The sequence below is a fragment of the Sander lucioperca genome, chromosome 20 (genome assembly GCF_008315115.2).
Source record: "Sander lucioperca isolate FBNREF2018 chromosome 20, SLUC_FBN_1.2, whole genome shotgun sequence".
Classification (NCBI taxonomy): Eukaryota; Metazoa; Chordata; class Actinopteri; order Perciformes; family Percidae; genus Sander; species Sander lucioperca.
This window is the reverse complement of record NC_050192.1, coordinates 11,826,770-11,851,933: the sequence shown is the minus strand read 5'-3', so window position 1 is coordinate 11,851,933 and position 25,164 is coordinate 11,826,770. Positions and strand designations below refer to the sequence as shown.

Sequence of the window (25,164 nt, the reverse complement as noted above, 5' to 3'; positions counted from 1 at the left end):
GTAGAGAATGCTTTGAAACAGCACTTAAACATTCATGTTGGGAAATTGGATGTTGGGAATTTACAGAAATTTGAAAATTTAACTGAATGAATAAATAAATAAAACCTGAACATTATTCCTATATACAGTGGCAAGACAAAGTATGTGAACCTTTTGGAATTTCATGGTTTTCTGAATAAATTTGTCATAAAATGTGATCTGATCTTCATCTAAGTCAAGGCTATTGACAAACATAATGTGTCTAAAATCTTTCATGTCTTTACTGAGAACAACCAAAAAAAACTCATAGTGCGTGTGGAAAAAGTATGTGAACCCTTGAGTTAACGACCTCAAAAAAGCTAAATGGAGTCAGGTTTTAGCACACCTGGAGTCTTGTTAAGATAATGAGTTTGGAGGTGTGGACTACAGCTACTTTAACTGATAAAAACCCCTCAAACTTTTGGAGTTTGCGCTGCACAAGAAGAACAGGCTTATGTGAGCCATGCCGTGCCAAAAAGAGCTTTCAGAGGGTCTACGCTCAAGAATTGTTGATTTACATAAAGCTGGCAAGGGTTACAAAGTTATTTCAAAGACTTTAGAAATTCACCAGTCTACAGTTAGGCAAACAATCTACAATTGGAGACACTTTGGGACTGTTGCTACTCTACCAAGAAGTGGGCGCCCAGTCAAAATGACACCAAGAGCACAACGAAGACTCATCAAAGAGGTCAAGAAACAATCTTGATTCCTGAATGACAGCCAAAGATTTGAAGACATCATTGGAACTGGCTAACATCTCTGTTCATGAGTCTACAATACGTAAAACATTGAACAGGCAGGGTATCTACGGCAGGACACCACGAAGGAAACCACTGCTTACTAAAAAGAACATTGCTGCACGCCTAAAGTTTGCAAAAGAGCACATTGACACTCCACAGCGGTATTGGCAAAATGTTTTGTGGACTGATGAAACTAAGATTGAACTATTTGGAAATACCACACAGCAGCACTATGAAAACATCATCCCAACCGTATGGTGGAGGAAACATAATGATTTGGGCCTGCTTTGCTGCATCAGGGCCTGGCCAGCTTGGAATCATTGAGGGGAAGATGAATTCCCAAACATATCGGACAATTCTTAAGGATAATATGAGAATGTCTGTATGTCAGCTGAAACTGTGTAGAAGGTGGGTGATGCAACAGGACAACGACCCAAAACACCGGAGCAAGTCCACAACAGAATGGCTTCAGAAAAATAAAATCCGCCTTTTGGAGTGGCCAAGTCAGAGCCCAGACCTCAACCCAATAGAGATGCTAGGGATTGACCTGAAGAGGGCCATACACATGAGACGTCCAAAGAATATGACAGAGCTAAAGCAGGTCTGCCAGGAAGAATGGGCTAAGATTCCTCCTCAACGATGTGCAGGTCTGATCCACAGCTACAGGAAGCGCCTGGTTGAGGTTACTGCTGCCAAGGGGGGGTCAACCAGTTATTAATTCTAAGGGTTCACTTACTTTTTCCACTGCCATTTTCAATGTTGAATGAGTGTGTTCAATAAAGACATGAAAGGTCAGTTTGTTTGTTATTATTTTAGACACATTGTTTGGCAACACCCTTGACTTAGATGAAGATCAGATCACATTTTATGACAAATTTATTCAGAAAACAATGAAATTCCAAAAGGTCCACATACTTTTTCTTGCCACTGTATTTTGTGTCATGGCCAGTTATTGTAGATATTTCACCAAGCCCAGATCAGTCCTGAATAAACGCACACTCTGAAACAGGACAACTTGTCCCATGCTGTATAGCACCAGTCTGGGGGAGAACAGCACAAATTACGCATTTGTTTATTACTGTTTTGAGCAGAAGTGTAGCTCCACCTACTGAGACCAACTCAACCAATGAGCTCATTCCTGCCTCAGAGGAGTGATCTGTCTATCTAAACTCCCGTCTGCCTGTTCATTGTACTGAGTCAGCGGCCATGCGCAAATGGATCCAGAGGAGGGCTGTGCTGTGTAGGCTGTAGTCTACATAAGAGCTCTGCCTGCGGGGCTGCACACGCACTGCCGACTGGAAATCACAGGGAGCAGCTGGAGCCTTGACCTGCTTGTGTCTTTAACTGATTGTATTAGGAAAAAAAAAAAATCCAGGATAGTCTGACGGGTACCTTGGGATCTCTCCAACAACCCCCTCCCTCCTCCTTACTGACCATCTCGGACCACGGATGCAGAGAGCAGCAGCGATGCGGCGGCTCTGCTGTTAACTCGTTGGACCCTCTTCCCTCTATTTTTGCCGGTTTTACCTAAAGGAGGCTGAATAAATCAATAATGAAGCTCAAACCGAACCAGACCAGGACATACGATGGCGAGGGCTTCAAGAAACGAGCAGCATGTCTGTGCTTCAAGAATGAACGTGAAGAAGAGGTAAGAGGTTCCGCAGTATATGTGACTGGACCACACGAACAATATCCAGGGGCTGTGTTTGACTTTGTGGCCTAGTCATCCCCCGTCTGCACCCAGTCATTCAAACAGCACAGCGGGGATTATGAATACAAAATGACAATGGTCTGTAATAAAACACATGGGTTTTGATGTTAGCGTCTCCTTCTAGGTGTAGCTGCGTTTACACTATTTTCTGTCTCTCACAATGCCACTGTTTTGGTTTGTGTTTCTGTGCTGCTGCTGTTGCTGGTGATGCGCCTTGGGCCATCCAGTTTAGGCTAGTTTGAGGAGCTCGTAGAGAAAGAGGGGAAAAAGGCAGTTGTCAAGGTAGCTTCTATTAATAACAAACTACTAACGGTTATGACTTTCAAAATAAAAAAACCTAATCAAGAACCCCATTCCAAAAAGCATTGAATTAAAGCAAAACTCTTATTTTGAAGACGAATTCGCTCAACTTCCGGTTTACTTCTTGTTAGCTTGAGGTAGCTAACAGAGGGGGCGAGGCGCTCTGTTGCACGTTTCCTTCAATAGCGGGTTTAACACAACATCGGCGTGTGTTAAGTGAGAAGATAAGGGCATAAGGCCAGAAGTTTATTATTAAATGTATCTATCAAATGTCGCGTCACTTAACCAGATTTAATATCACGACAGGGTAAGCATCCATGACAGCAGTGTCCATTCATGATTATGGTGCATCTCGCCGGCCTTGAGCGGTCAGCTGCGTAGCAATTATGTGGATGAGGATTTAAAGGGGCCCTCGCCATGTAAATAATGAATATGGGGTGGCAGAGTTAAATTGTTGTCTTTTCTCGCTAATATACAATACAGTATATTGAACTTCAAAGCGGATTTCCGTACCAAGTGTTTTACACCCCCCATACCTAATTGAAAATACATTAGCTGTGATACTCCTAAGAGAATAGATTATTACAATAGCTAAAATTATTTGTACATACGATATTTAACATACAGCATAGGCCTACACAAACAAAAAAACAATAAAAACAGTGACCCATATCAAATACAGATGGCTAATCAAACGGTACTAAAACTGCAGAAAATGAACTAAATAAATAAAATATAAATTTAAAAAAGGGTTGGTCGAAGTGAGTCCGAAAAAACACACACACACACACACACACACACACACACACACACACACACACACACACACCCCTACCTAACTGTACTGCTGCACTTTTGCTTCATTTTACTCAGAATTAGTTTGTACACTGATTCTTATGACTTGTAATTACAGGAAAGGACAGTCAGAGAACATTGTGACAACATAAGAGTGTAGGTGTGACCATCACCTTCAGGATTTTCTGGCTTTGACAGGCATGTCTGATCATGCAATCACATAGACGGCACTGCTTGAAGTATTAGAACCAGTCTGGTGATCTGATTATGATTTTTGTTGCTAACAATGTCAATTTTCTGTCTGAAGAATCTTGAGATATGGGGCTTTGTGTCATCAATATTTTCCTTAAAAGCATGCCTATACATATAAAATCTGTTCCTAGACACAGGAGACCCAACTGTAGGGAAATAAGAGCAATACATGCTGTTGAACTGTTTTGTTTTTGGAGAGGATAGGAGAAAGCTGAGCCCTGAGGGCGAGGTACTACAACATTGAAACTCCCAACAGGGGAAAACAGGAACCTGACATTACAGAGCGGCAGTGATAGCTGAGGAGAAAACCTGGGTTTCACAATATGTGAGTTGCTTGTGGACTGTGTGCCAAGAGAGCTTCTTTAATTGTTTTACGTCATAATAGTGTAGTGGTAGGTTGTAGAAACCCATAGTTAAATAACAAGTCCTAGATTTTCTGAAAGATTAAATGAAGTCTACTCATTCATACAGTTGATTCAAATGTATGCAAGTAACCCAAAGATTTATCCCAGCTTAATGGTTTTAGAGATCTAAAGTTATTGTGATTGGATATTGTGAAGCTCACGGCGAAAGCCACAAATGTGCGGGTGTGTTTCTGTGAAAGTGTCACAACTTTCTCACCTGGTTGCTGCACAGAAATAATCAGAATGCAGTAAAAAAGTAAAGCTTTAAAGCTGCTGTAATTAATATTATTATATTAACGATAGATTAAATGACTATGCAATTCCCCTCAGATCTGGTAACGACTAATTGTTTTGGTTTTATGACCTGCAAATTTACTGCTTTGGTTCACCATTCTTATTAGTGTTGTTTTCAGCAGCAACAGGTAGCTGTTTTTATCAAAAAAGAGTCAGAGACTAGCAGGCAAACATAGTGGAGCACTTAGCAACTAAAGAGCCAGAAACTTCCCTTTGGGAGTTGGTGGAGACCAAAATGGTGCTAAAAGGAGAGTGAATAATGGTCTCACATTAGTCAGGTGGACAGAAACAAGACTCCAAATGAACGCTAATGTTTCTTCATATCTGCTGGATGTGTAAATAAGCAACTGTTCACCATATCAACTTAAAAAGTGATGATATGTCAGTGTTGTTTTTGCAGCTTGTTTTCCACATGCGAGTCTTTTAAGTTAACTGTTGTCAATCTTAACTTGTACCATTTCAGATGTTTGTTTCATGATTTAGGAGCAACCTAATGTGTTCCATACTGTGCTTGGCAGTGTTGAGGCTTCATTAAAATAAACTTAATATAATGCCATGACTTCATGCATTATTAAGAGTGAGAGAAATGATCTGATGGAGACAACAGTTCTAGCAGTAACCACGATGTTTATGAATTGATGACCCAGATGCTACACATTGAAGGTACTGCAGCAGATTGTAAATAATGTCTTACTGGGAATGGGAGGTGGAGGTTATCGGTGTGATTGGATGCTTCAGCAGAAAGTCAGAAATGTAGGTATTGTCTTGTGCTGTTTGTCTCTGACAGTCCCTGTTTACGACTGCTCTCTTATTTGTTGATACCTGTATAATGTTGCGACTATATTACTGTCTTAGCACTATTGATTCTGCCCCTGCATTTGTGTACTTGAGTGTCTTTAGACTTTCCATCATTCTCTCCTCTCGGCTTGGCATTTGGAGCCTTTATTTGACAGCTACAGGTATTCCTCCTGTAGGAGGAGGTGTTAATGTCCTCCAGAATATCCCTGCTTGAGGCCATGCCAGAGGACTCACTGTCACAGCCTCTGTTTTACTACCAATCGTGGTTCTGATATCTCAAATTGAGATATTGAGTTAAGAATGTAATAAGTCAGATACAGATGTACTTTACTTGTGGCATGTCATCATCCAGGAGTTGAAACTTCCATTGTCGGATTGATTTTTGGATTAGAGAAAGGGTAATCTATATTGACGACGTTCCACTTCCGGGATTGTTCAGGTGCTGCCGGAAATTTTGCCAGATGTCCCTCTTTTACGGCCAGATGTCCGCTACCTTCCGTTTTCTTTATGTTGGCATTCTAAACTCCGGTGGATTTCTGAGGACTATGGTTAACTGCCCCTCAGATCTCTGCAGGGTAAATCCAGACAGCTAGCTAGACTATCTGTCCAATCTGAGATTTCTGTTACACAACTAAAACAACTTTTGAACGTACACATGTTCCACCAAAACAAGTTCCTTCCCGAGGCTATTTTGCAGAGTCATTATGTCCGGGGCTCAGCGCCGCCCATGACAATTGTGATTGGTTTAAAGACATGCCAATAAATCTGAGCACGTTTTTCTCTTATCCCGGAATGCTGTGTGGACTAGCCAGACCCTCCTCTGCAGCGCTGTGGAGGAAGGTCTGGCAATGTGACACTAGAGAAAGGTTAGGTAACGCCACATGAGTTCTGACATTAGTCCACAGTGTTTTTCATTACCCAGAGGAAAGATTTACTGCATGTTACCTTAAAATGTTCCCAACCCCTTTTTCTCCTTCACCCTGCCCCTGTTTCCAAATATAAGTGGGTTTCCTGTACTCAGAGTTCAGCTACCAGCTGACCCTTGACCTGTGTATCATGACGGTGTGAGTTATTTTGTTTGAGTTTTTCGTCACACATTTAACTGTCGCCTATGGAGTTTACAGCAATGTTGCTCTTCAGTAAAAAGTCAAAAGTTATAGGAAGAAAGAGTAAAGCCCTGGGTATATATTATGTGTCGGTCAGTGATTCCCAACCAGGGTTACTTGGAAAGATTTGTAGAGTAGCTTTACTCATTTGACTACAATTTTGAAATTTGAAAATACCGTAACACCACAATGTTATGATTGAGAGTGCTTGAAAAGTAGTTAGCAAGCCATAAACAGTTAGCTAAAACTATAAATGGTGTATGCATGTAAACCATTGCTACATGCAATGAATAACAAGTTCAAATAGGTAAATCTAGTAGATTAGTATGAGAGATGACTAGAAGCTTGCAGGCTTGATTTTGGTGTGATGACAAATGTCTCGTCTGGCTGTGTGTCCTTTTGCAAAGCTTAAAGGCAACACCAAACCCCTGCTGCTCCCTTTTATGAACGTGTAGCTGTATTCATCTCAGAAGCTGTATTCATCTCAGAAGCACATGTGAAGAAACAAATTCTTAATTATACACAGTTTGTAATATGTCGATTGGGTGCTCTACATTCCTCAATTCATTAAAACAAAACTAAAAGTAGCCTGCGCTGTATTCTGAGGATGGACGGATGAAGGGCAACAATGACAAGATAAAAATGGAACAACCAGAGCAGAAATCTGCTTTGTTCTCGCTGCCCTGTCTGTGGCTTTTGTTTTGTATACATTTCACACTTTTGACTTAGGACACATTGATTCCAGTGATGTCCCTTTTAAGCCTCGTTGGCTGCAGCCCAACACACAGACACACACAATCAGAGGGCAGCGGGTTGGAGTGCTCTGAGATCTCAAACACACCCAAAACATAAATAATGAATGTTTTATTATGTCATACCACTGAAATAACCCATCCGGCATGGAAGTACATAGCACAATATTAGCCCATATGAAATCAGACTTCCGGCAGGTAACATTCATGTTCAAAAGGAGGACAAATCAACCCTTTCTGCATACGACACACATATTCTTACATTTTTCTTAGTTGAATTCAGTGCCCCTTTCTCAGATTGTGATTTTTAAAGGACAAATGTTTTTGTTTTAGCTCACCTCACTGGCAAAGGCCAGTCTGTTCATCAAAGTGCTCACTCAAGCAGGTTACGAGGTTGCACATTTTTTACAGTCTGCACTTTACTAAGAAGACGTCATGTTCTGCACCAGCAATGTTTAAAACTATTAGTGTCAATGCCCCTTCCTCTAACACACGTCACTTACTGTACCATATATAAGGCATACACCTGTTGAATGTGACAAACACCTGTTGTGGGGTTTTCTTGCACCTTTTCATCTACAGGAAATGTTTACTGAGCGTGCACACACTAAATCCACATCATCATGCTTGGCATTCGTATACCCCACTGACCTTCATCCTATTATCTACAGTACATCGTCTGGGAAGAAGCAAGTTGCTGAGTTGGCCGAATGGGCACATAAGAAAGGCAGCAGCAGACAGCACTCACTGTCAAAGCCCCTTAGAAGAGCTTCAGAAGGCCTCTAGTAGCTGCAGCCACAATCCCATTAGAGAGCATAAGGGAAGATATACAAAAGCTGAGTTAGGATTAAGTCACAGAATGACTCCTCTGGCAGATAAGTGGATATGGTGATCAGATGGCTGGCAGAGGTAAATGTAACCACACGTTGTACAAGCTGCTTAACACACTTTTCTCTTTTGAATGCATGTATATTTACATTCACTGATTGTTGTGTATTATAAAATAATTTCTGAACTGACAATCACACGATGTAAGAGATTCATAAAATGCAGTTAAATCACAAATAATTGAACCACTGACAACTTGAATCGGCTGTTAATATTATTACGACGTGTCCTGTCACAGACCGTGTCTTAATAATGAGCTAATTGCTCCATGCAAATGTCATAATGTTTACAGCAGATGAGCTTGTGTATGTTGTGGTAGCTATATGGATACTTCCACAAACTGCAGACACAGGCACATCTGATCTGTGCATATCAGTGTACACTGCAACTGTAGTGTAATTCAAGGCCTGCAGGCCGCTTAGGGGAGCACTGACAGAGTTTGAGTGGCTCATGCTTGGTTTACACGCATTGTTTGCTGGGGTCATGTTGAGCTTGGAATGCTTCACGCAATGCAACACTGGCTTTGATTGAGCTTCATCGCACTTCTGGAAAAATACCCGAAAATGTTATTGACAAAGCAGACTAGATACTTAGAGCCTCTGAGAAAGAATAAACCAAAAATAGTTGATGAAAACAGGAGAATGTTTTTCACCGAAAAATAGAACCGATACATACATGCTAAGGTCCCCAAAAATCCTCAGTTTGTTCTAGGTAGTAGTTTGAGTAAAAAGGAATGTACCATAGCTCACTCTATTACCCAGGTGATATTTTACAATAATTGGAATTACCAGTTGAAATTTGAAAAGAGTAGTACAGTTAAGTACAGTTTTTGAGTGTGGATCATTCTCATTTTGCCATATATATTCCATGAGTTTGTTTCACTCAGAAGACCATTCATACCATGTCAGGATTCAATATTTAAAGCTTTGAAGGCTGTGGTGGATTTAGGTTTCTGTAGGCAGCAACAGAGAATAAATAGCCGAGGCAGCACCTATCATCAACCGTCTGCCCTTTAGACTAGAGTCAAAAGGGTCATGGGTCATGTCAAGTCCAGTCCTCAGTTTCAATGTGTAACTAAATGCACCAATGAACTACAGGCACTTCCCCTTGATGTGACATGTTTATCTGTGTCTAGGGGCATATGGAGACACACATACCTTATTTCACAGTAAAAATAATGTGTTATACAATTATTAAAACTTGTGCTTTTTTTTATAGGTTCTGCTGGTCAGCAGCAGTCGGCACCCGGAGCAGTGGATCGTCCCCGGAGGTGGGATGGAGCCAGAGGAGGAGCCATGCGGTGCAGCCGTGCGAGAGGTGTTTGAGGAGGTGAATAGGCCTAAGAATTACATTTGTTTCTTAACCCCAAAGTGAGATCCTTTTTGTGCAATCGTAAAATGAGCACATGCAGTGGCCGGGTTAGCTCAGCTGGTAGAGCGGGCGCACATATGTAGAGGTTTATTCCTCAATGCAGAAGGTCAAGGGTCAAGAGTCCGACCTGTGACGGTTTCCTGCATGTCTACCCTCCTCTCTCTCCCCTTTCATATCTCAGCTGTCCTATCCATTATAGACAGAAATACCCAAAAAAATAATCTTAAAAAAAATATAAAAATGAGCACATGCTTCATAGATGGTTGAACGGTTTCCAACCAAAATATTGCCCCTTTTACTCTGTTTGATCTTAACACCTACATCCAAAGACCACATGTCCATTATACCGTTACAGGTAGTCCAAGCAGCAGTGTAAACAATTTGCTCTTTGGAAATGTATTGATGTTATAGCTGCTGTTGTTAAAAAGCCATCTCCCTGTAGCAGGCACACACACATATATATATATATATATATATATATATATATATATATATATATATATATATATATATATATATATATAGGTTTAGTCCTCGACGCAGCGGCCGCGAGTTCGACTCCGACCTGCAGCCCTTTGCTGCATGTCCTTCCCCCTCTCTCTCCCCTTTCATGTCTTCATCTGCATCAAACTGTAGGATTTTCCGAATAATTCTCACTTTTTTTTATTTTAGTGCACTGAATACTAAATATTATGGCTATTCCCCAAAACATCCCATTCTGCTTTAGTTTTAACCAAGAAACATGATTTGTTGTGGGGGGTGTTGCCCCATATACATTATATCAATAAAGCAAAGTAAATAAAAAAAAAAAAAAAAAAAAAAAAAAAAAAAGAGAGACAAAAAAAGTAAAATATTATTTTTATAATTTGAGAGTGACTTGGCAAATTCTGGGGAGGGAACATTGGTAAGGGAAAATGGATAGGGAACGGTCATGTCATATCATATATTTCATAATGATTATAAATACTGCTAAAATGCTTTAATACACATTTGTGCATCCATCAACTCTCTCACGTTACTGCAGTTGTCCATTTCCAGTAAAAAAAAAAAAACAAACGCGCTGAAGTGACTAGTGGAGTTGCATGCTGCAGTTGGCTGCAGGGCGAGATATTTGAAGGGCCACGGTGTCGGTAACTGGGTGACTGAGGACTCTGCTGGTATTCCAGAGGGCCCTCTGGTTGAGAACCTTGTGTTCTCAGCTACGTCAGCAGTCTAAACTTGGCTCCTCGCTGGATTCCTGGACATTCATGGACCCTGCAGCCTGCTGCTGGACACATCAGTGGCACAGAGTGACACTTGTGAAGTATGCTGAGCAGGGAACTGGAGAGGAGGAAGGACAGTCTCGACATATGTCTCGACAGTAATCGGAATCCTGTGAATTAATAAAGCAACTGTTAAGTGTTATGAAAGAGACATAATTACATTTCCGCAATAATACTCTTTCAGGATTTGTGCCAGGTTTGTTTTCTTTTTCAGGCGAATGGGATTGATAATGATACTAATTATAAGAATTACTGTAAATCCTTCCTAAAGACTTCAACCAGACTTAAATACATCACTACATAGTTCCATATAGAAATCATTACACCTTTTATTAAGAGAAACAACGATTGTAGCTTGGCTGTCAGTTTAAGAAACTGAGGCAACAGAGGCCAAAAATTAACTCTCAAAAATATCTCAGTCTGGCCACTAGGGGCGTGCAAAAAAATCGATTCGAATTGCAATTCAAGCTCTACCGATTTCAAAATCGATTCATAGAATTCCAAAAATCGATTCATATTTTTTATTTTTTTTTTGTTTTAATTGCATGTCTACTGCAATCACATGATTTTAGTGATCCCCAAGGGGAAATTCAAGGTCCCATTAGCTTAAAGACATCACACACAACATACACATACATCATAACAGGATGTTAGAATAACAGTTAAATCCACATGAATAATATGGACAATAAAAGATACTAAATAAACTAAATAAATCCACATGAATATACGAAGGTATATATATATATATACACATACATACATACATACATACATACATACATACATGGGAAAAGTAACTACATTTACATACTATGAATCGTTTTTTGAATCGAAAACTGATATCGAATCGTGAGCCTAAAAATCGATATCGAATCGTGACATTTTCTGAATCGTGCACCCCTATTTATTATTTATTCTGTAGTTTAGTTCGGAACATTTTTGTGTTTGTCAAGCATTTCTACATCAAATCAAAGCCTGGGAGGTTACAGTGGAGTTCAGTCCAGAGTCTTTTAAAATGTTGAAATATAATACACATCCCATCGTTTTGACACAGAATAAAGTCTGTGGTTGAACACTGATTTTCTAATGTTTCCACCCTCTATTCACCTTTGTGACTGAATAGAAGGTACTCAAAAACGTTAAGAAAATCTCACCAAGAAATGTCCTCTGCTGGTTCTGTACACACTAAAAATAACGATTTTCTTCAATTATTCCTCAGGCCGGTGTAAAGGGCAAGTTAGGACGTCTGCTCGGCGTATTTGAGGTAAGCTTTCACGGCTTTGTCTTACTCAGGCAGTTTATCACACAGATACACGACAAAGTGCAGTTTTGTAAGCCGTTACCATGCAATATATGATTTCTGTGTAATATGTAGTTTTGTTTAGAATAGTTGTGACAAGCGAGATATGTATGTATGGTTGTGTATGACCATTTTAAATATTCTGTTTTTGTGTCTCTGATCCTTAAAGCAAAACCAGGATCGGAAGCACCGGACATATGTGTATGTGTTGACTGTCACAGAAACACTAGAGGCCTGGGAAGACTCCGTCAACATAGGTACAGTTTCCTTTCGCCTTTTCATGAATGTTTGCGGACGCTGTGGTGCGTGTCTTTCTTCTTGCTCTGCCGATGACTAGCTCACCTTTTACAGTAGACTGTTTTTTTATTTATGAGGCCAGTGTATTGCACGGAGACTATACGGGCATTGGGGTATGCAGTGACAACAGGTGCCTATAAATCTAGGCCGCTGGTCGTAGCTGCAGTATATTACAGCTGTCAGTAGCCTGGACGCCAGTATCCAGCCTTAATTTGTTATGTTCTCAGTGGAGAGCATCCTCTACCTGTCAGTGTAAACCAGAGCCTGCTACATTCACTACGTTCTACTATATTATTGTCTGCACATTTGTAGGTGTATATGCCAATGTGTATGTTCTGGCTGTCTACTTAGGGATACAAGGAAAACCCAACATGAAAGCGTTCTTTCAACTCATACATTGTGCTCTGTCTCCCCCTGCAGGCCGTAAGCGGGAGTGGTTCACCGTGGACGAGGCCATCAAAGTGCTGCAGAGCCACAAACCTGTCCACGCCGAGTACCTGCGGAGGCTCCAGCTCAGCTGCTCCCCAACCAACGGAAACTCAATCCTCCCGAGCCCTCCGCCAAACGACAACTACCCCCATTACAGCGCTACCGCCACCACACCCTCGACGGGCAACGTGTTGGGCTCCTCCTGCAGATAGGACTGCAACTAAACCTCGTGTCCTGTCAAGCTCGGACAGTTCACTGAAAGTCTGTACAGTCTTGCATGAATCGAATGACTTTTCAGAGACATGGCTCTCCTGTATGTATCATCTCTAGTCTTAGCTCCAGGACAGACCAAAGCCATCACCAGAACTGTTTTAAAGACTTGTGTGACAGAGCAGCATAAGTCTCTGACAGGAAAACCTCGGATATCTCAAGAACATTTTTCTTTTGCTGGAAAACACCAGACCGATGAGCTGAAGCTTGGGAAGAGGAAGCTGCAGACTCAGCTGGGGTGAATGACCTGGTGAAGGAACGCCTTACAGTAACTTTGTATGAATGTTGAATTTGGGTCGTCAGTCATTTTTATTTTATTTTTAGCAGAATGGATATGCTTTCTAGTCAATAAAAGAGTAATTGACCCCAAAGCACATCCACGTGGGGAATGTTTCCAGACATAATAATGTCTTTCACTCATCAACCCATGATGACAGCAGCATATATCACATTCTACTACATGGATCTCATTTGTAAAAAGACACCTGAGCATTGATATGTTTCAAGGATCTCCTCTGTTGCATTTTAATGTTAAGTGGGATTTTCTTTGCACCATGTAATCATCGATGAATGACATTTGTCTAAACTTTAAGTAACTTGGCTTATAATGATAAAGCCAGCCCCAACATCTCCTTTCAAGAAATGGATGATTTGCGTTAAAATAGAAGTAAGTGACAATATTTTACACGATTAATAAAAACAAGTACCAAAAAAAACCAAGAGAACAAAATGAAATTGAAAAGGCCATGCCAGAAATGGCTTGTGGTCCTAAATGGCAGGGTCAGAGGTCAAAGACGTACTATCTCACAGGACTGCACCAGCTATCAGTGAGTTGACACCTCAGTTAACTGGATCTGAGTCATGTCGCTGTGTTCGATATCCTTTGATACAACGCTGCTGGGTTCATGGTTCCACTTTGACGTTACAACTCCACTAACCTTGACTGATACTGGTCTGTTGAATGTTTAAAGCCACATACCTTTGTTACAGTTTCCCACGTTGTCAAAGTGAACGTTGATAATGGTGTAAAGGACATCTTTGCCTTACGTATGATGTGCTGCTAGGGACAATTGAGTTTATTTCAACTCTCTGGCAAAAAAAGTGGATTTTCTTTAAATGAAAATGAATCATGGTTGACTGCTCTTAAAATAATGTTTAACAGTTTTATCATGTCTCATGGTGCTGCAAGGCAATTTGATAAAACGGACCACCAAATGACATCATTTCCATGTATGATTTGATTGTTTTTCCCATCACCTACTTGTAACCAAGATTACTTGCGCCTTGGGCTGCAACTTACAATTAATTTCACTCTGGATTCATCTGCCGATTATTTTCTTGATTCATCTATTAATAGTTTGGTGTATGAAATGTCAATTGTGAAAAATGCCCATCACAGATTTGACTGGTACAAAAATAAAGTGATGTAGTTTTTAATATAAATATGTCAATATTTCTTCAAATTTCTTTCGTTATTGCCTAGACAACTGCAGTTTTAGGTGCATAATGGGGTCTAAGACGCATACCATGTAACATCGGCAATGTTTCTAGGTCATCCCTGTCTTTCTCTCTCTATGTTTCCTGTCTGCAGTGTGACTATATATTGTCAAAGGCAAAAACGTCCCTCAAAAATACTCTAAATGAAAAAACAACTACATTTTGATTATGAAGACAGAAATCCCCAAAAAATAGCTCAAATTAGCAATTAAAATGTCACATTTCAGATGATAATTTGTTTGCTCCTATAACCGTTCTCACTGAAAGGAGACACCCACTCACTCCTGTGTTGACAGCTGAATGACGACTCGTAACCATGCAGAGATATGTAAATAGATTTGAAGAGAAACATTGAACATGTGTTTTTAACCTGAATGTAACTGTAAAATGTATCCTAATATTTTATATATTTTTTAACAATGTATAAATGGCAGGAAAAAAACAAAACCCCACTGAGAACAGTATGTACAGTATATTTGTATCAATGACAATGTGCCAAGGGTTTAGGATATGAAGGTTGGTTGGTATGAAATAGAGATGGTTAAATGAATGCATTTTGAATCATGATCTGGTGAAATCAATGTTTGTCAGAACAGTATAAAGTTATGTTTAGAACAGCAAAATAAGTATTTAAAATACAATTTTAGAGATTTTGGGTAAACTAAATGTTTTTTCTTTTTTACACAATACATATAGCATCTTGCTAATCAACTTGTGTGTGTCACATACACAAGACTGAGTATAGACATTTTGATAACATTTGGGGGAGGGGGAATGATAAGGGGAATGTTTTGGAAGCTTTGGTAAGACACTGAAAAATAGTTTGTCATACACTTTCACAGACAAATCTTTATTTTATTGTTAATTCCAATTGTTTTGAAGGAGTAAAATAACTCCTCTAATAAGTTTTCCCATGTCAACCAGACTTATGCTTCAAAACCTAGGTCTCCTTTCACCTTCCCCAGAGTCACTCCTCCATTACGAAATCTTATCTGCAGTAAACTCTGATACACCAATTCAGCTATAAACTTTCAGCCTTGTTCGATTGGTAAAAAAACCCACTCCAACCACCTCAAACCTCTGTGTGTGCGTGTCTGTATAGTGGGTTGATGGATGTGAAATATGATGTGCCAAATTTAAAAATGTGTCAGTGTTCAAGTGGGATTTATTTTTGATGTTATACATACTTTTAGGCCAACCGCTTTGTGGAAAAAAAAATAATGTTCTTAAACATTGTTTGATAAACTTAGTGGGTTTCAGAATATAATCATTTATAAAGTGAAAAAAGTGTGTTGACTGCATCCTTCATTCTTGAAATTATGATTAATGAACCACAGCCAGTTATTCTTTTGACATCATACTGTTTTTAAAATCCACTTGTCATGTAACTGAGCATATACGACTACCCCAGACTACAATCAAAATAACATCAATTTAACGTAAACCCATTCATCTCAATGTGTTGCAGCTCAGTGGCCACCTCAAACACCTTCTTCCTCCATTTTTTTAAACCTTTGTTTGATGCCTGGCTCTATGTTGATCTGTAAATGCTACTTTTATGAGTAAAGCATGACAATAAGGATAAGAACCCCACAAATGAAATGTATGTGCTCAAGTTCAAAAATGTAAGACAGCCTGGACACGAGCGTCCACTAAATGACCGGTGGCTGTAGACAGCTTGATTATCTGCTGAACACATTGGAATGTCACATGGATGTATTTACTCAAAGCAAACTAAAGATTTCACTGTTTTCTCATTAATATTAGACACAGAAAAGTTTAACGTGAAAGTGATTTGAAGACGTGGACTGGAAAGACTGTTTTTGAGAGAAGATTGCATTAAAGGGAAAAAAATGTATTGTCACTGTTGTTGAATTCTCATTTATTTAAATCTACTGTATTCGCTGTCTATGTGGCAAAATGTCATAATTGTCAAAGAGAATTGTTTGGAAAATGACTCAGTTGGCTTTGTTTGTAGAAGGAACAAAGACAAAGGACAAAGAAAAAGAAGGCCTGTCAAGGAGAGGCCCAGCAGCTGATTATGTTTGAATCAAAAGAAAAAAAAATATTTCAAGGTTTTGTGTGCTTTGAAGTCATGCCCCAGGGTAAAAATGTGTGCCACTTCCCACACAAATACATGGTGGATATTCCCAAGCTAAATCTGCATTTGATCCACAAGTACCACAAACACACTGACAGTAAGCCTTCAAGACAGCTTTACCTATTAATCCAGATTTGTTTGGAAGCAACATAATTATACTATCTTAACAATAGAACAGAAAAGAAGTTCATCTTTGAAGAATCCCCCCATCTTGGCCCTAAATAGTCACCAAAGTCATTGTTTTGCAAAATCTAAATTTAAGGTTGATACACAAAAGTAGTTAAAGATCAACTTTGTGTGCCTCTGAAACATTAGGTGTGTTTATAATAAAGCAATGCATTTTAATCAGAGGTGAAAGAAATAGTAACTCAAGTTAAACTATAGCTGTTAAATAAATGTAGTGGAGTTTAAAAGTACAATATTTCCCTCTGAAACACAGTAAAGTGGCAGAAAATATTAAGTACAATTACGCCTACAATACTTGAGTATGTAACTAAACTTCTTGTTAACCAGCCAGCAGCCAGCAGCCAGCAGCGAACACCTGACACCTCAGGTGCGCCGCCTTTAGCCCCGCCCACCGCAGTGTCCGGACGTCAGGGCCACCCACCACACAACAAAGCAGCAGGAACAGTAGCCTACCCATTGAGTCAAATGAAGCGACCGAGCTAGACTCTTGGCACATTTGGATTTGTCCACAATGGAAGAGGTGTTTTTTAAATCAGCGTTACCTGCGCAGGACTCGTTCGAGCTGCATGACACCAGTCTGGCTCTGCCGGCCGAGCCGACTCTAAGATCCCCCATGGGAGTGAATTCAAACGGCCGGAGTCTACGTGTTAACCAGCAGGTTCAGCTCACACTGGCACGCAGGGGAAGAAAGACTATGTCAAATGGTAATGTTCCGTTTGAAGTTTTCTTCCGTGGTTATGATTAATGTTTGGCTGAAATGCAGAATACCACATAAGAGTCTCTTGTACACCTCAGAAGGATGATTTTTTTTTTATGGTGTATGATACAAAGGGTGATGAAATGGTACAATCACATGGCTCCCTCCCACTATCTATTCTTACAACAAATAATATGTATCTTAAATGATATCTCATTTTGAACTTTAGTTTGGGAAGCACTGTATAAGACAGCTAAACCATAGGCTACTATTAAACAAGAGTTCCCACCATGTATTGGTTGGTGACCTCTTTAAATGAAGTAGTGTCTGCTTGTGACCCATTGTCATTGGTTGAATATGTTTGTGAGATGTAAGCAGTTCAAAGCCTCCTATAAAACCGCAGATGGCTTCATTGTATTGTTTAATTTGAACTATTAAAGCCTGTAGATGTCAAACTATCCTGTAATTTAAATATGCTAGATTTAGGCCTAATATAAAAGAAAAAAACAACAAAGTTTTGTGACTGGAATGCATGCTGCATAGTAGTCTGCTTGTCCAACAGGTTTCTGTACTTTCATTCATCTGCCTAAAGGGTTACAGCTGACATAGCTTGAATTGAATCTCACCCACTGGCCTGCTTAGAACAGGGTTATATCATCATTAACCTGAAGCATTAGCATTAGTTTACAAATGCTCACAGCACTAAGAGTGTGTACTGCCATATGTTGCCATACGTTTTAGGTATTTACAGTGTGAAACATTACACTAACAAAACTCTTCAACTTGTTTCAGGTAGTGTCCAATTACAGAAAAACACTGCAAAAAACTTTGATGCTACCGATGGACTTTTACCAAACATGAAGGTAAGGGACTCTTTTACCTTGCTCTCTTTACTCATGCACAAACACAGAAACAATTGAGTGACATTCAACATCTTCATTATGGGTCCCTAAAAGGTAAAAAATAATAATAATCATATTGTCCTTTATCCCTGATTAAAACGGATCTGATCGGCTTTTGAAGTACTCCGTATTCCGTGACAGATAGCCAGCAAGGGCAGTCAGTTCAATACCTTGTGTTTTCGTTGTCCTCACTTTAAATTTTGTACCTGTCTATTATAAAAGAAATGGACATGTTGTTTTCCATAATTTGAATGTAGTCAAATGGTCTGCTGCTGCATTCAGAGCCGCCAGGCCTGTCAAGTGAATCACTGTGTTTTTACACTTAGCTTGACATTATAGATACATTGGGATTTTTTAACAGATTTAGCTCAATGTGTATGGAGCCCTGAAACTGAATAAATGACAATTTAATACATTTTGCCAACTAATAATGATAATTTCTTTACCACTAGTCGTTTTTAGTTTTACATTTTTATTTACACTCCATTTTAATTATTTAACACATTTTACATTTTTGGTACATTCAGTTATGTTTTTGTCTAATAACCTTTTGCAACATTTTGTAAGTTTCAGGGCTCCATATAGATGTGGCCAAATGGGCCTATTGTTATCTTATCTAAAAATTTGTCTTTTGCAACTTATGTAAATGGTAAACTACACTATATAATAGCAATATAATGCACAATGTAATGCACAATTGTTTGTGATACAGCACAGTTTAAGACCATACAACATTTCAATTGTGTAATTTAAACTGCACCAATATCCCTCAGTAGTGGAGTTTGTTCTGTATATCCTGAGACTGAATGGGCCTCCATAGACTTTAATGTATTATATAACTCTAAATAACTAAATAACTGTTCCGAGATCATATGACCTTTTTTCTCTATCGTATTGAAACTATTACCATTCCATATTACATATGTATGGGGAATGATCCCCCTAAGTTCAGGTATGAGGATACTTCTTTGCCCAGCCACACCCTACTACAGTTATCTATAAAGCCCCTGTGCTGGCATGGAATCAGTGATATATTTATTTTTAATAAGAGTCAGGTGGAGGTGGTGTAGTGTGTGTGAAAGCAATCTGTGTTATATTTTGAAAGATAGATAAGGAAAGTGTGTGGGTCAAACAGAGAGTAAAAGCATACCTGTTGTAGTTGGGGCCCTGTCTGCCGGCAGCCTCCTTGGATTGCTGTTTCTCTTGTTCCAAAAACAAAACGAAAACAGTTTAGCTGTTTCTGCTGGTCTCTCTATCAAGACGATTGTGTGTCAGGCAAGAAAGCAGTTCCAGCATCCCAGCGTTACTGCTGCTGTGTATCTCCCTTTTCCAGCGTATTGCTTGCGGTCTCGGGGCTGACTGTAGGGCCTCAGCAAATCATTCCCGTATATATGGAATACGTAACGGTGGAGAGAGAAGGCTCTTCACTCATAGAACCAAGGTTACAACGTAACTGAGGGTTCAGTTAGTTATAGTGCAATACTGTGCATTTTGGACTAATATGCCATGTCAATTTAAAGTCTTCCCAGAGAAATTTAAAGTGAGAGGACCAGCTGAATAAACATGCATGTTACATGTTTTTTTTCCACAGGTAAAAGAATTGGGCTTCACCAACCGCTCTCTTTCAAACAACAATGTGCTGAGACCATTCAGGAGGGTGGAAGTGTCTCCAGCACAGAGCCCAGAGTTACCTCGCAGTCGCTTCAATTATAGTACCCACCGTTATGGGACGTACACCCACCCAGGGCCCAGTCAGTCACACAGGGGGGGAACCCTTCTGGACCACTCACTTGGTTCTGATTCATTTCGTCGCTATGCTTTTTCAGAGGCACCCCATGTCACACGGTCGCTCGCATCCACATCTGCAGACAAGACCTTCCGCCGGAGGTCACTCAGACAGACAGCAGCACCACAGCCTGTGCTTGCAAATGCAGCGTTTCAGCCAAGTGGTGAATATGGCTCTCGCTGGGATCATAACCAAACTATTGTCAAACAGGATAAAAACACTATGCAGGGACAAAGTGGTGATATGATGCTCGGTGCTATCCAGCCCCAAGAGGGCTTGTCCTGGTTAGCTCAGATCAGGAGATCAGTGAATTCATACCCACCCTCGGTCACTAGCGTGGAGGTGGACATGGGACGGCAGATGGAACTCCCCATTCAGCAGATACATGCACAGAATATCATAACGCTGTAAGATCATGTTTGCTTGTGTTCATTTCTCTGTGTGTACATTTAATAATATGATATATTCTTGCATTGTCCTGGTGTGTGATTCAGGCCATGAACCTTATTTTGAGACATTTGGCGATGGAGCATTTTTTCCTTCATGGCTGTCCTGTCACACAGGAAGTCAGAGAACAAACCTCCAGAGATGACGTTAGAGAGGGCCGTGAACCTGTTGACCCAGGATAATGAGGAGATGCTCATCTGTGCAGCCAGCCACATACAGAATCAATGTTTCAAGAGTGGCGATGCTAAAAAGATGGTATGTTTCATCATATGCATTGTATGGGATCAGTTTACAGTGATTCAAAATAGATTTAATTTGTTTTGTTTAAAATATATGAGAGAAGACATTCTTAAACTGGATTTTTCTGATGTGTTTTGGGGGTTGTAGTATTTGCATTTTTGAGCCCCTGTGCCTCTGTTTGTACAGTTTAAATGTACCAATTTCACACCTAGCCATTGTTTCAGTAACAGCTTACGTTTTCTGAACTGGTTTGGGTTTGAGAGACCAATCCAAAGGGATATAACATAATGTTTGTTGGCATAGGTAATGCAATGCTAATTGTCTTCGAAGTTTTCATTTGTAGCACTTCACCAAAATTCAAAATTGCTTAGTTTGTAGAACATGGGGATCTTTGTGCATCAGCTGACAAGGAAGCATAAACTACTACCCTGTCACTACCTGATACATACGGAAAACCGATTTGTTCAGGTTCTATCCCCTGACCAATGGGCTATCCTGATCCGAACCATTCAAGGTCAATGCCTAACCTCAACCGTCTTTGCACATGCGTAGAACAAATCGGGTTTCCGGTACGGATCTGACATTGATATACCCCAACAGACAAGATAATGAATGCTCCAGATAGTGTGTGTACAAGGCCTTTATGCCACATTTCAACAGACCCAAGGCAAGTTAAGTTGTTGTGAAATCCTACTATTTATAGTATATCCAAACAGGTTTTAAACTCAGTACAAAAAACCTTCTGCATTTCTTCCTCTCAGCCTAACCCCATAACATTAGATTTGGCAAAGGCCTCCCTGAGACACTTTGAATTGGGTTGTAGATTCAGTAATAAAGGGTTTATCAGGAACAATAAAATAGCTAACTAATTTTGCTATGGCTTTGGAAGTGATGACAGCCCTTTCATGTTGTTGATAAATGGCATAGCTGTGATAAATAGTAGCATATAACACTTCTTGAATACAATGGCTTAAGTATATTTTGCATCTGTGTGCCAACAAATCTGTCAATCAATAATCCACTCTTGTTTCCAGGTGTACTATCTCCGTGGGATTGGAAAGCTCCTGCACCTCCTGTGCAATGACAATGAGGAGGTGCAACGTGTCGCCGCGGGGGCTCTACGTAATGTCGTTTACCAAAGCAGCGAAAACAAGATGGAGGTAAAGGAAAATGATGGCCTGGCCACCATTTTGCGTGCACTGAAGAGCAGCCGTGATGTGGAGACCAGACGACAACTTACTGGTCAGTTTTTGTACTTAGCTTTAATATATGATTTCTGCACCCAAAGTCATCCCAACTGGCTTTATTTTCTTCACTGTATATAGACACATACTGGCTTTAAGGCCTTTTAAGATCTTATTGTGGGAGTTTTATACATTGGGCCAGTTTAGCTAGCATTTTGAGATAAATGTCTATCTATAATAAAGTATATTTCCATCTTACTTCCAGGTCTTTTGTGGAATCTCTCCTCTCATGACCTTTTGAAGGAGCATCTATCCAAAGAAGTCTTATCAGTCCTCACCAAGTCTGTCCTCGTACCGAGTTCTGGCCTTTCTGAAGGCGAGAACCCAAAAGACGAGCTCCTAGCTGATGCTGATGCTTTCCACAATGCTACCGGCTGCCTGCGGTAGGCTCCTTTGTTAGCTTTGAAACTAGATACTCAGTGAGCTTTTTCAGTGTAGATTAATAGATTAAAGTAAACAGACACCACTACTGGTGTCAGATATTCAGCGCATACCAAATTAAATATACAAAAATATTCAAGCACTTTGCTATAAACCTATAAATTACTTTGTATCCTGAAGGAAAATGGATTAAACTGTACTGATTTCATCACCAGTGACCATAAAATCATACTTCCTGATCAGTGTGGACCAGACTGGCACGTATAAGCGTCTGATGGAGAAAGTTAAAAAGTTTACATTCTAGCAACAGTAAAAAGAAGCACAGTAGAGCCCATGTTTAATCACTGTGCAGTATAAGGCATTCATTATATGATATCACAAAGGGCAAGAGATAACAGATGGCAGAGCTACAGTAATATAAAGCAGGTTGGCTTGCTTGACCTTTGTATGAAAAGTGATATACAAATAAAGATTGATTGATATTATGCAGTAATCGCCTCTGCCAAGCAAAGTCATTATGAGTGAACAGTCTCAACATGGTGTAAACTGTTATCATCATCCATCTGAATCCTGCTGTAAAAGGAAGCAGAAAATACTGAATGTATTTATGTGAAAAGAACTATCACTCTTTTCAATTGATGGTTAAAATTGTTGGCAAAAACCCAATAAAAGGAATTTAAAGAAGAAAAGAAACAGGACAGCTACTTGATGATGGGTTAAAGAGAAATCCAGTTTAAGTGATCACATCTTAGTGAGAGTCTACAGCCATGCTAGTGGCTTTCTGAGGTTGTACTTGAGCTACATGCTAACATCAGCATGCTAATATGCTCACAATGACGATGTTAACATGCTAATGTTTAGCAGGTATAATGTTTATGTTCTCCATCTTAGATTAGTGTGTTAGTCTGCTAACATTTGCTAATTAGCACTAAATCCAAAGTCTGCTGAGGGGAATGTCACTAGCTGTGCAGGTATTTGGTCATAAACCAAAGTATTCAACAAATTATTCAAAACATTTCTAATAGTTTCTAACAGACAAAACCACAAATGTGGCTAAAAACAACAACTGATTAAAGGCGGTCAAAGTGGCAAATAATTTAACACATCTGCCAACACCGCAAAATAATAACTTTGCGCTCATCATATCTATTAGTTGCTTTTTAAAATTGGCAATTTCTTCCTCGTGAGCCACAAACTCAGTTCACTGGCTACTAACTACATCATCAAATAAAGCCTAAATGAAAACCGATACTGCCTAGTCACCAAAATTGAGAAGTATTCACCATCCTAGTTTTTTTTAATACAATTTCTCTACTATCATTGCATTGTGTTGAACCACAATGTATCGATTGTGGTCTAAGATTATGTATCATACAGTCAACTTAGTTGTCAAGACATACTGTATATCATCTCTCTGTTTACAAAGCAGGATATATCAGACGCGCCACTCCCCTGGCAACTATAGCCGGGTCAAATGAGTGAACGAGTGAATTATTCATCGAGCTCTCTCTTCTCTCCGCTCTGCTGAACTGAAATCACTCAGTCCTCGCTGGCCCAATGTTATCAAGTTCTTCCAATCATGTTCTCAAACCTTTTGAGCTCCCTGTGGATGAGAAAAATGCTGAGTTCCTCGCCGATTTACATTTCATCACCGCACAAAGAACCTGTTGTGTGAAGTTAGAATGTTAATTGTTGTATTTATTTTCCTCGGGAAGTTGGATTACTTAAGTGTTTTGTTAGTCCGTGAAATAATTTGTCCTGATTGCTACTGGCTTTGCAAAGGCCTGAGATCCAAAGTAGTGCATCCATTGACTTTTTACAATTATGTGGTTGACAGAAGGGGACTTCATCTTTTTATCTGGCTCACTATGATGTGGGAATTCTTTGTTATTAACATTGCTGACTTCTCTAATATGGTTCAGTGGGAATGAAAACTGCGTATCTGATTGAAACACACACAAATGTCACATTACCTTGATTGTTTTGACTGCTTTTGTGTCCAGAAATCTGAGCTCCGCTGGTCCTGATGGAAGGAAAGCAATGAGGGAGTGTGAGAATTTTATTGACTCTCTGGTCTACTACATCCGGGGAGCCGTAGCTGACAAGACAGATGACGAGGTAAAATGAAAATGATAAGCATTCCAGAGAAAACTATTATCTTCACAACTATTTCACAACAAACTACTGAGTGTTGATACATATATGTACATATATTTTGTAATGTGACGCACACTGGACCCATAGTTTTTTTTTTTTCTGTAGTACATATCAAGTCATTCACATACAGTAAATCATGTCGCTTCTCACTGGATTAAAAAGGTCCCAGACCAAAATCCAAAAAAGCATAAATAGTTAATGGAACTATACCTATTACTCCCATTAAAGTTTCAGTGTGTTGTATCTATGTGATTAAACAGCTTGACATACTGAATTTAATGTGATCTTTGTCTATATATCTGCTCTGAAGTCCACAGAAAACTGTGTCTGCATCCTGCACAACCTGTCTTATCAGATAGAGGCAGAGCTTCCTAAGAGGTACACCTTAGATCTCCGAGAATCTCGACAAAACTTGGCTCCTAAGCAAAAGGCTGTTGGCTGCTTTGCTTATCGCAGTGCCAAGATCACTGAGGTAATCCCTTTGAACAATAAGCCACATTGACTATACAAGTGATGTTCTTGCAGTAAAATAATTC

The 25,164-nt window shown here is 39.7% G+C and overlaps 2 protein-coding genes across 3 annotated transcripts in view; both read left to right on the top strand.

Moving 5' to 3' along the window:
- Positions 1–1,937: 1,937 nt before the first annotated feature.
- On the top strand, positions 1,938–15,919 carry nudt4b (nudix (nucleoside diphosphate linked moiety X)-type motif 4b). The gene is made up of 5 exons (XM_031313462.2): positions 1,938–2,406; positions 9,277–9,387; positions 11,914–11,958; positions 12,164–12,251; positions 12,712–15,919. Exons 1-5 carry the CDS (start codon positions 2,311–2,313, stop codon positions 12,930–12,932), a joined length of 561 nt encoding a protein of 186 aa, XP_031169322.1. The 5' UTR covers positions 1,938–2,310; the 3' UTR covers positions 12,933–15,919.
- A 1,262-nt stretch (positions 15,920–17,181) lies between these two features.
- Positions 17,182–25,164, top strand: part of pkp2 (plakophilin 2) — a 15,112-nt gene continuing 7,129 nt past the window's right edge. The window contains exons 1-9 of one of the 2 annotated variants that reach the window (XM_035995996.1): positions 17,182–17,478; positions 18,264–18,334; positions 19,965–20,380; positions 20,435–20,566; positions 20,723–20,861; positions 21,881–22,088; positions 22,296–22,473; positions 24,475–24,589; positions 24,939–25,100. In XM_035995996.1, the coding sequence (XP_035851889.1) occupies positions 17,286–17,478; positions 18,264–18,334; positions 19,965–20,380; positions 20,435–20,566; positions 20,723–20,861; positions 21,881–22,088; positions 22,296–22,473; positions 24,475–24,589; positions 24,939–25,100 (1,614 nt within the window). In that variant the 5' untranslated portion in view covers positions 17,182–17,285. Of the gene's footprint in view, positions 17,479–18,263; positions 18,335–19,964; positions 20,567–20,722; positions 20,862–21,880; positions 22,089–22,295; positions 22,474–24,474; positions 24,590–24,938; positions 25,101–25,164 lie in introns of both variants that reach the window. The other variant, XM_031313609.2, reaches the window with a different exon arrangement.

Excerpts from the sequence above, each read along its gene's own strand:
- nudt4b (XM_031313462.2), top strand. The coding sequence starts at position 2,311 with ATGAAGCTCAAACCGAACCAGACCAGGACATACGATGGCGAGGGCTTC. Across the intron at positions 9,388-11,913 it reads TGCGAGAGGTGTTTGAGGAG|GCCGGTGTAAAGGGCAAGTT; the intron begins GTGAATAGGCCT and ends ATTATTCCTCAG. Across the intron at positions 12,252-12,711 it reads GGAAGACTCCGTCAACATAG|GCCGTAAGCGGGAGTGGTTC; the intron begins GTACAGTTTCCT and ends CTCCCCCTGCAG.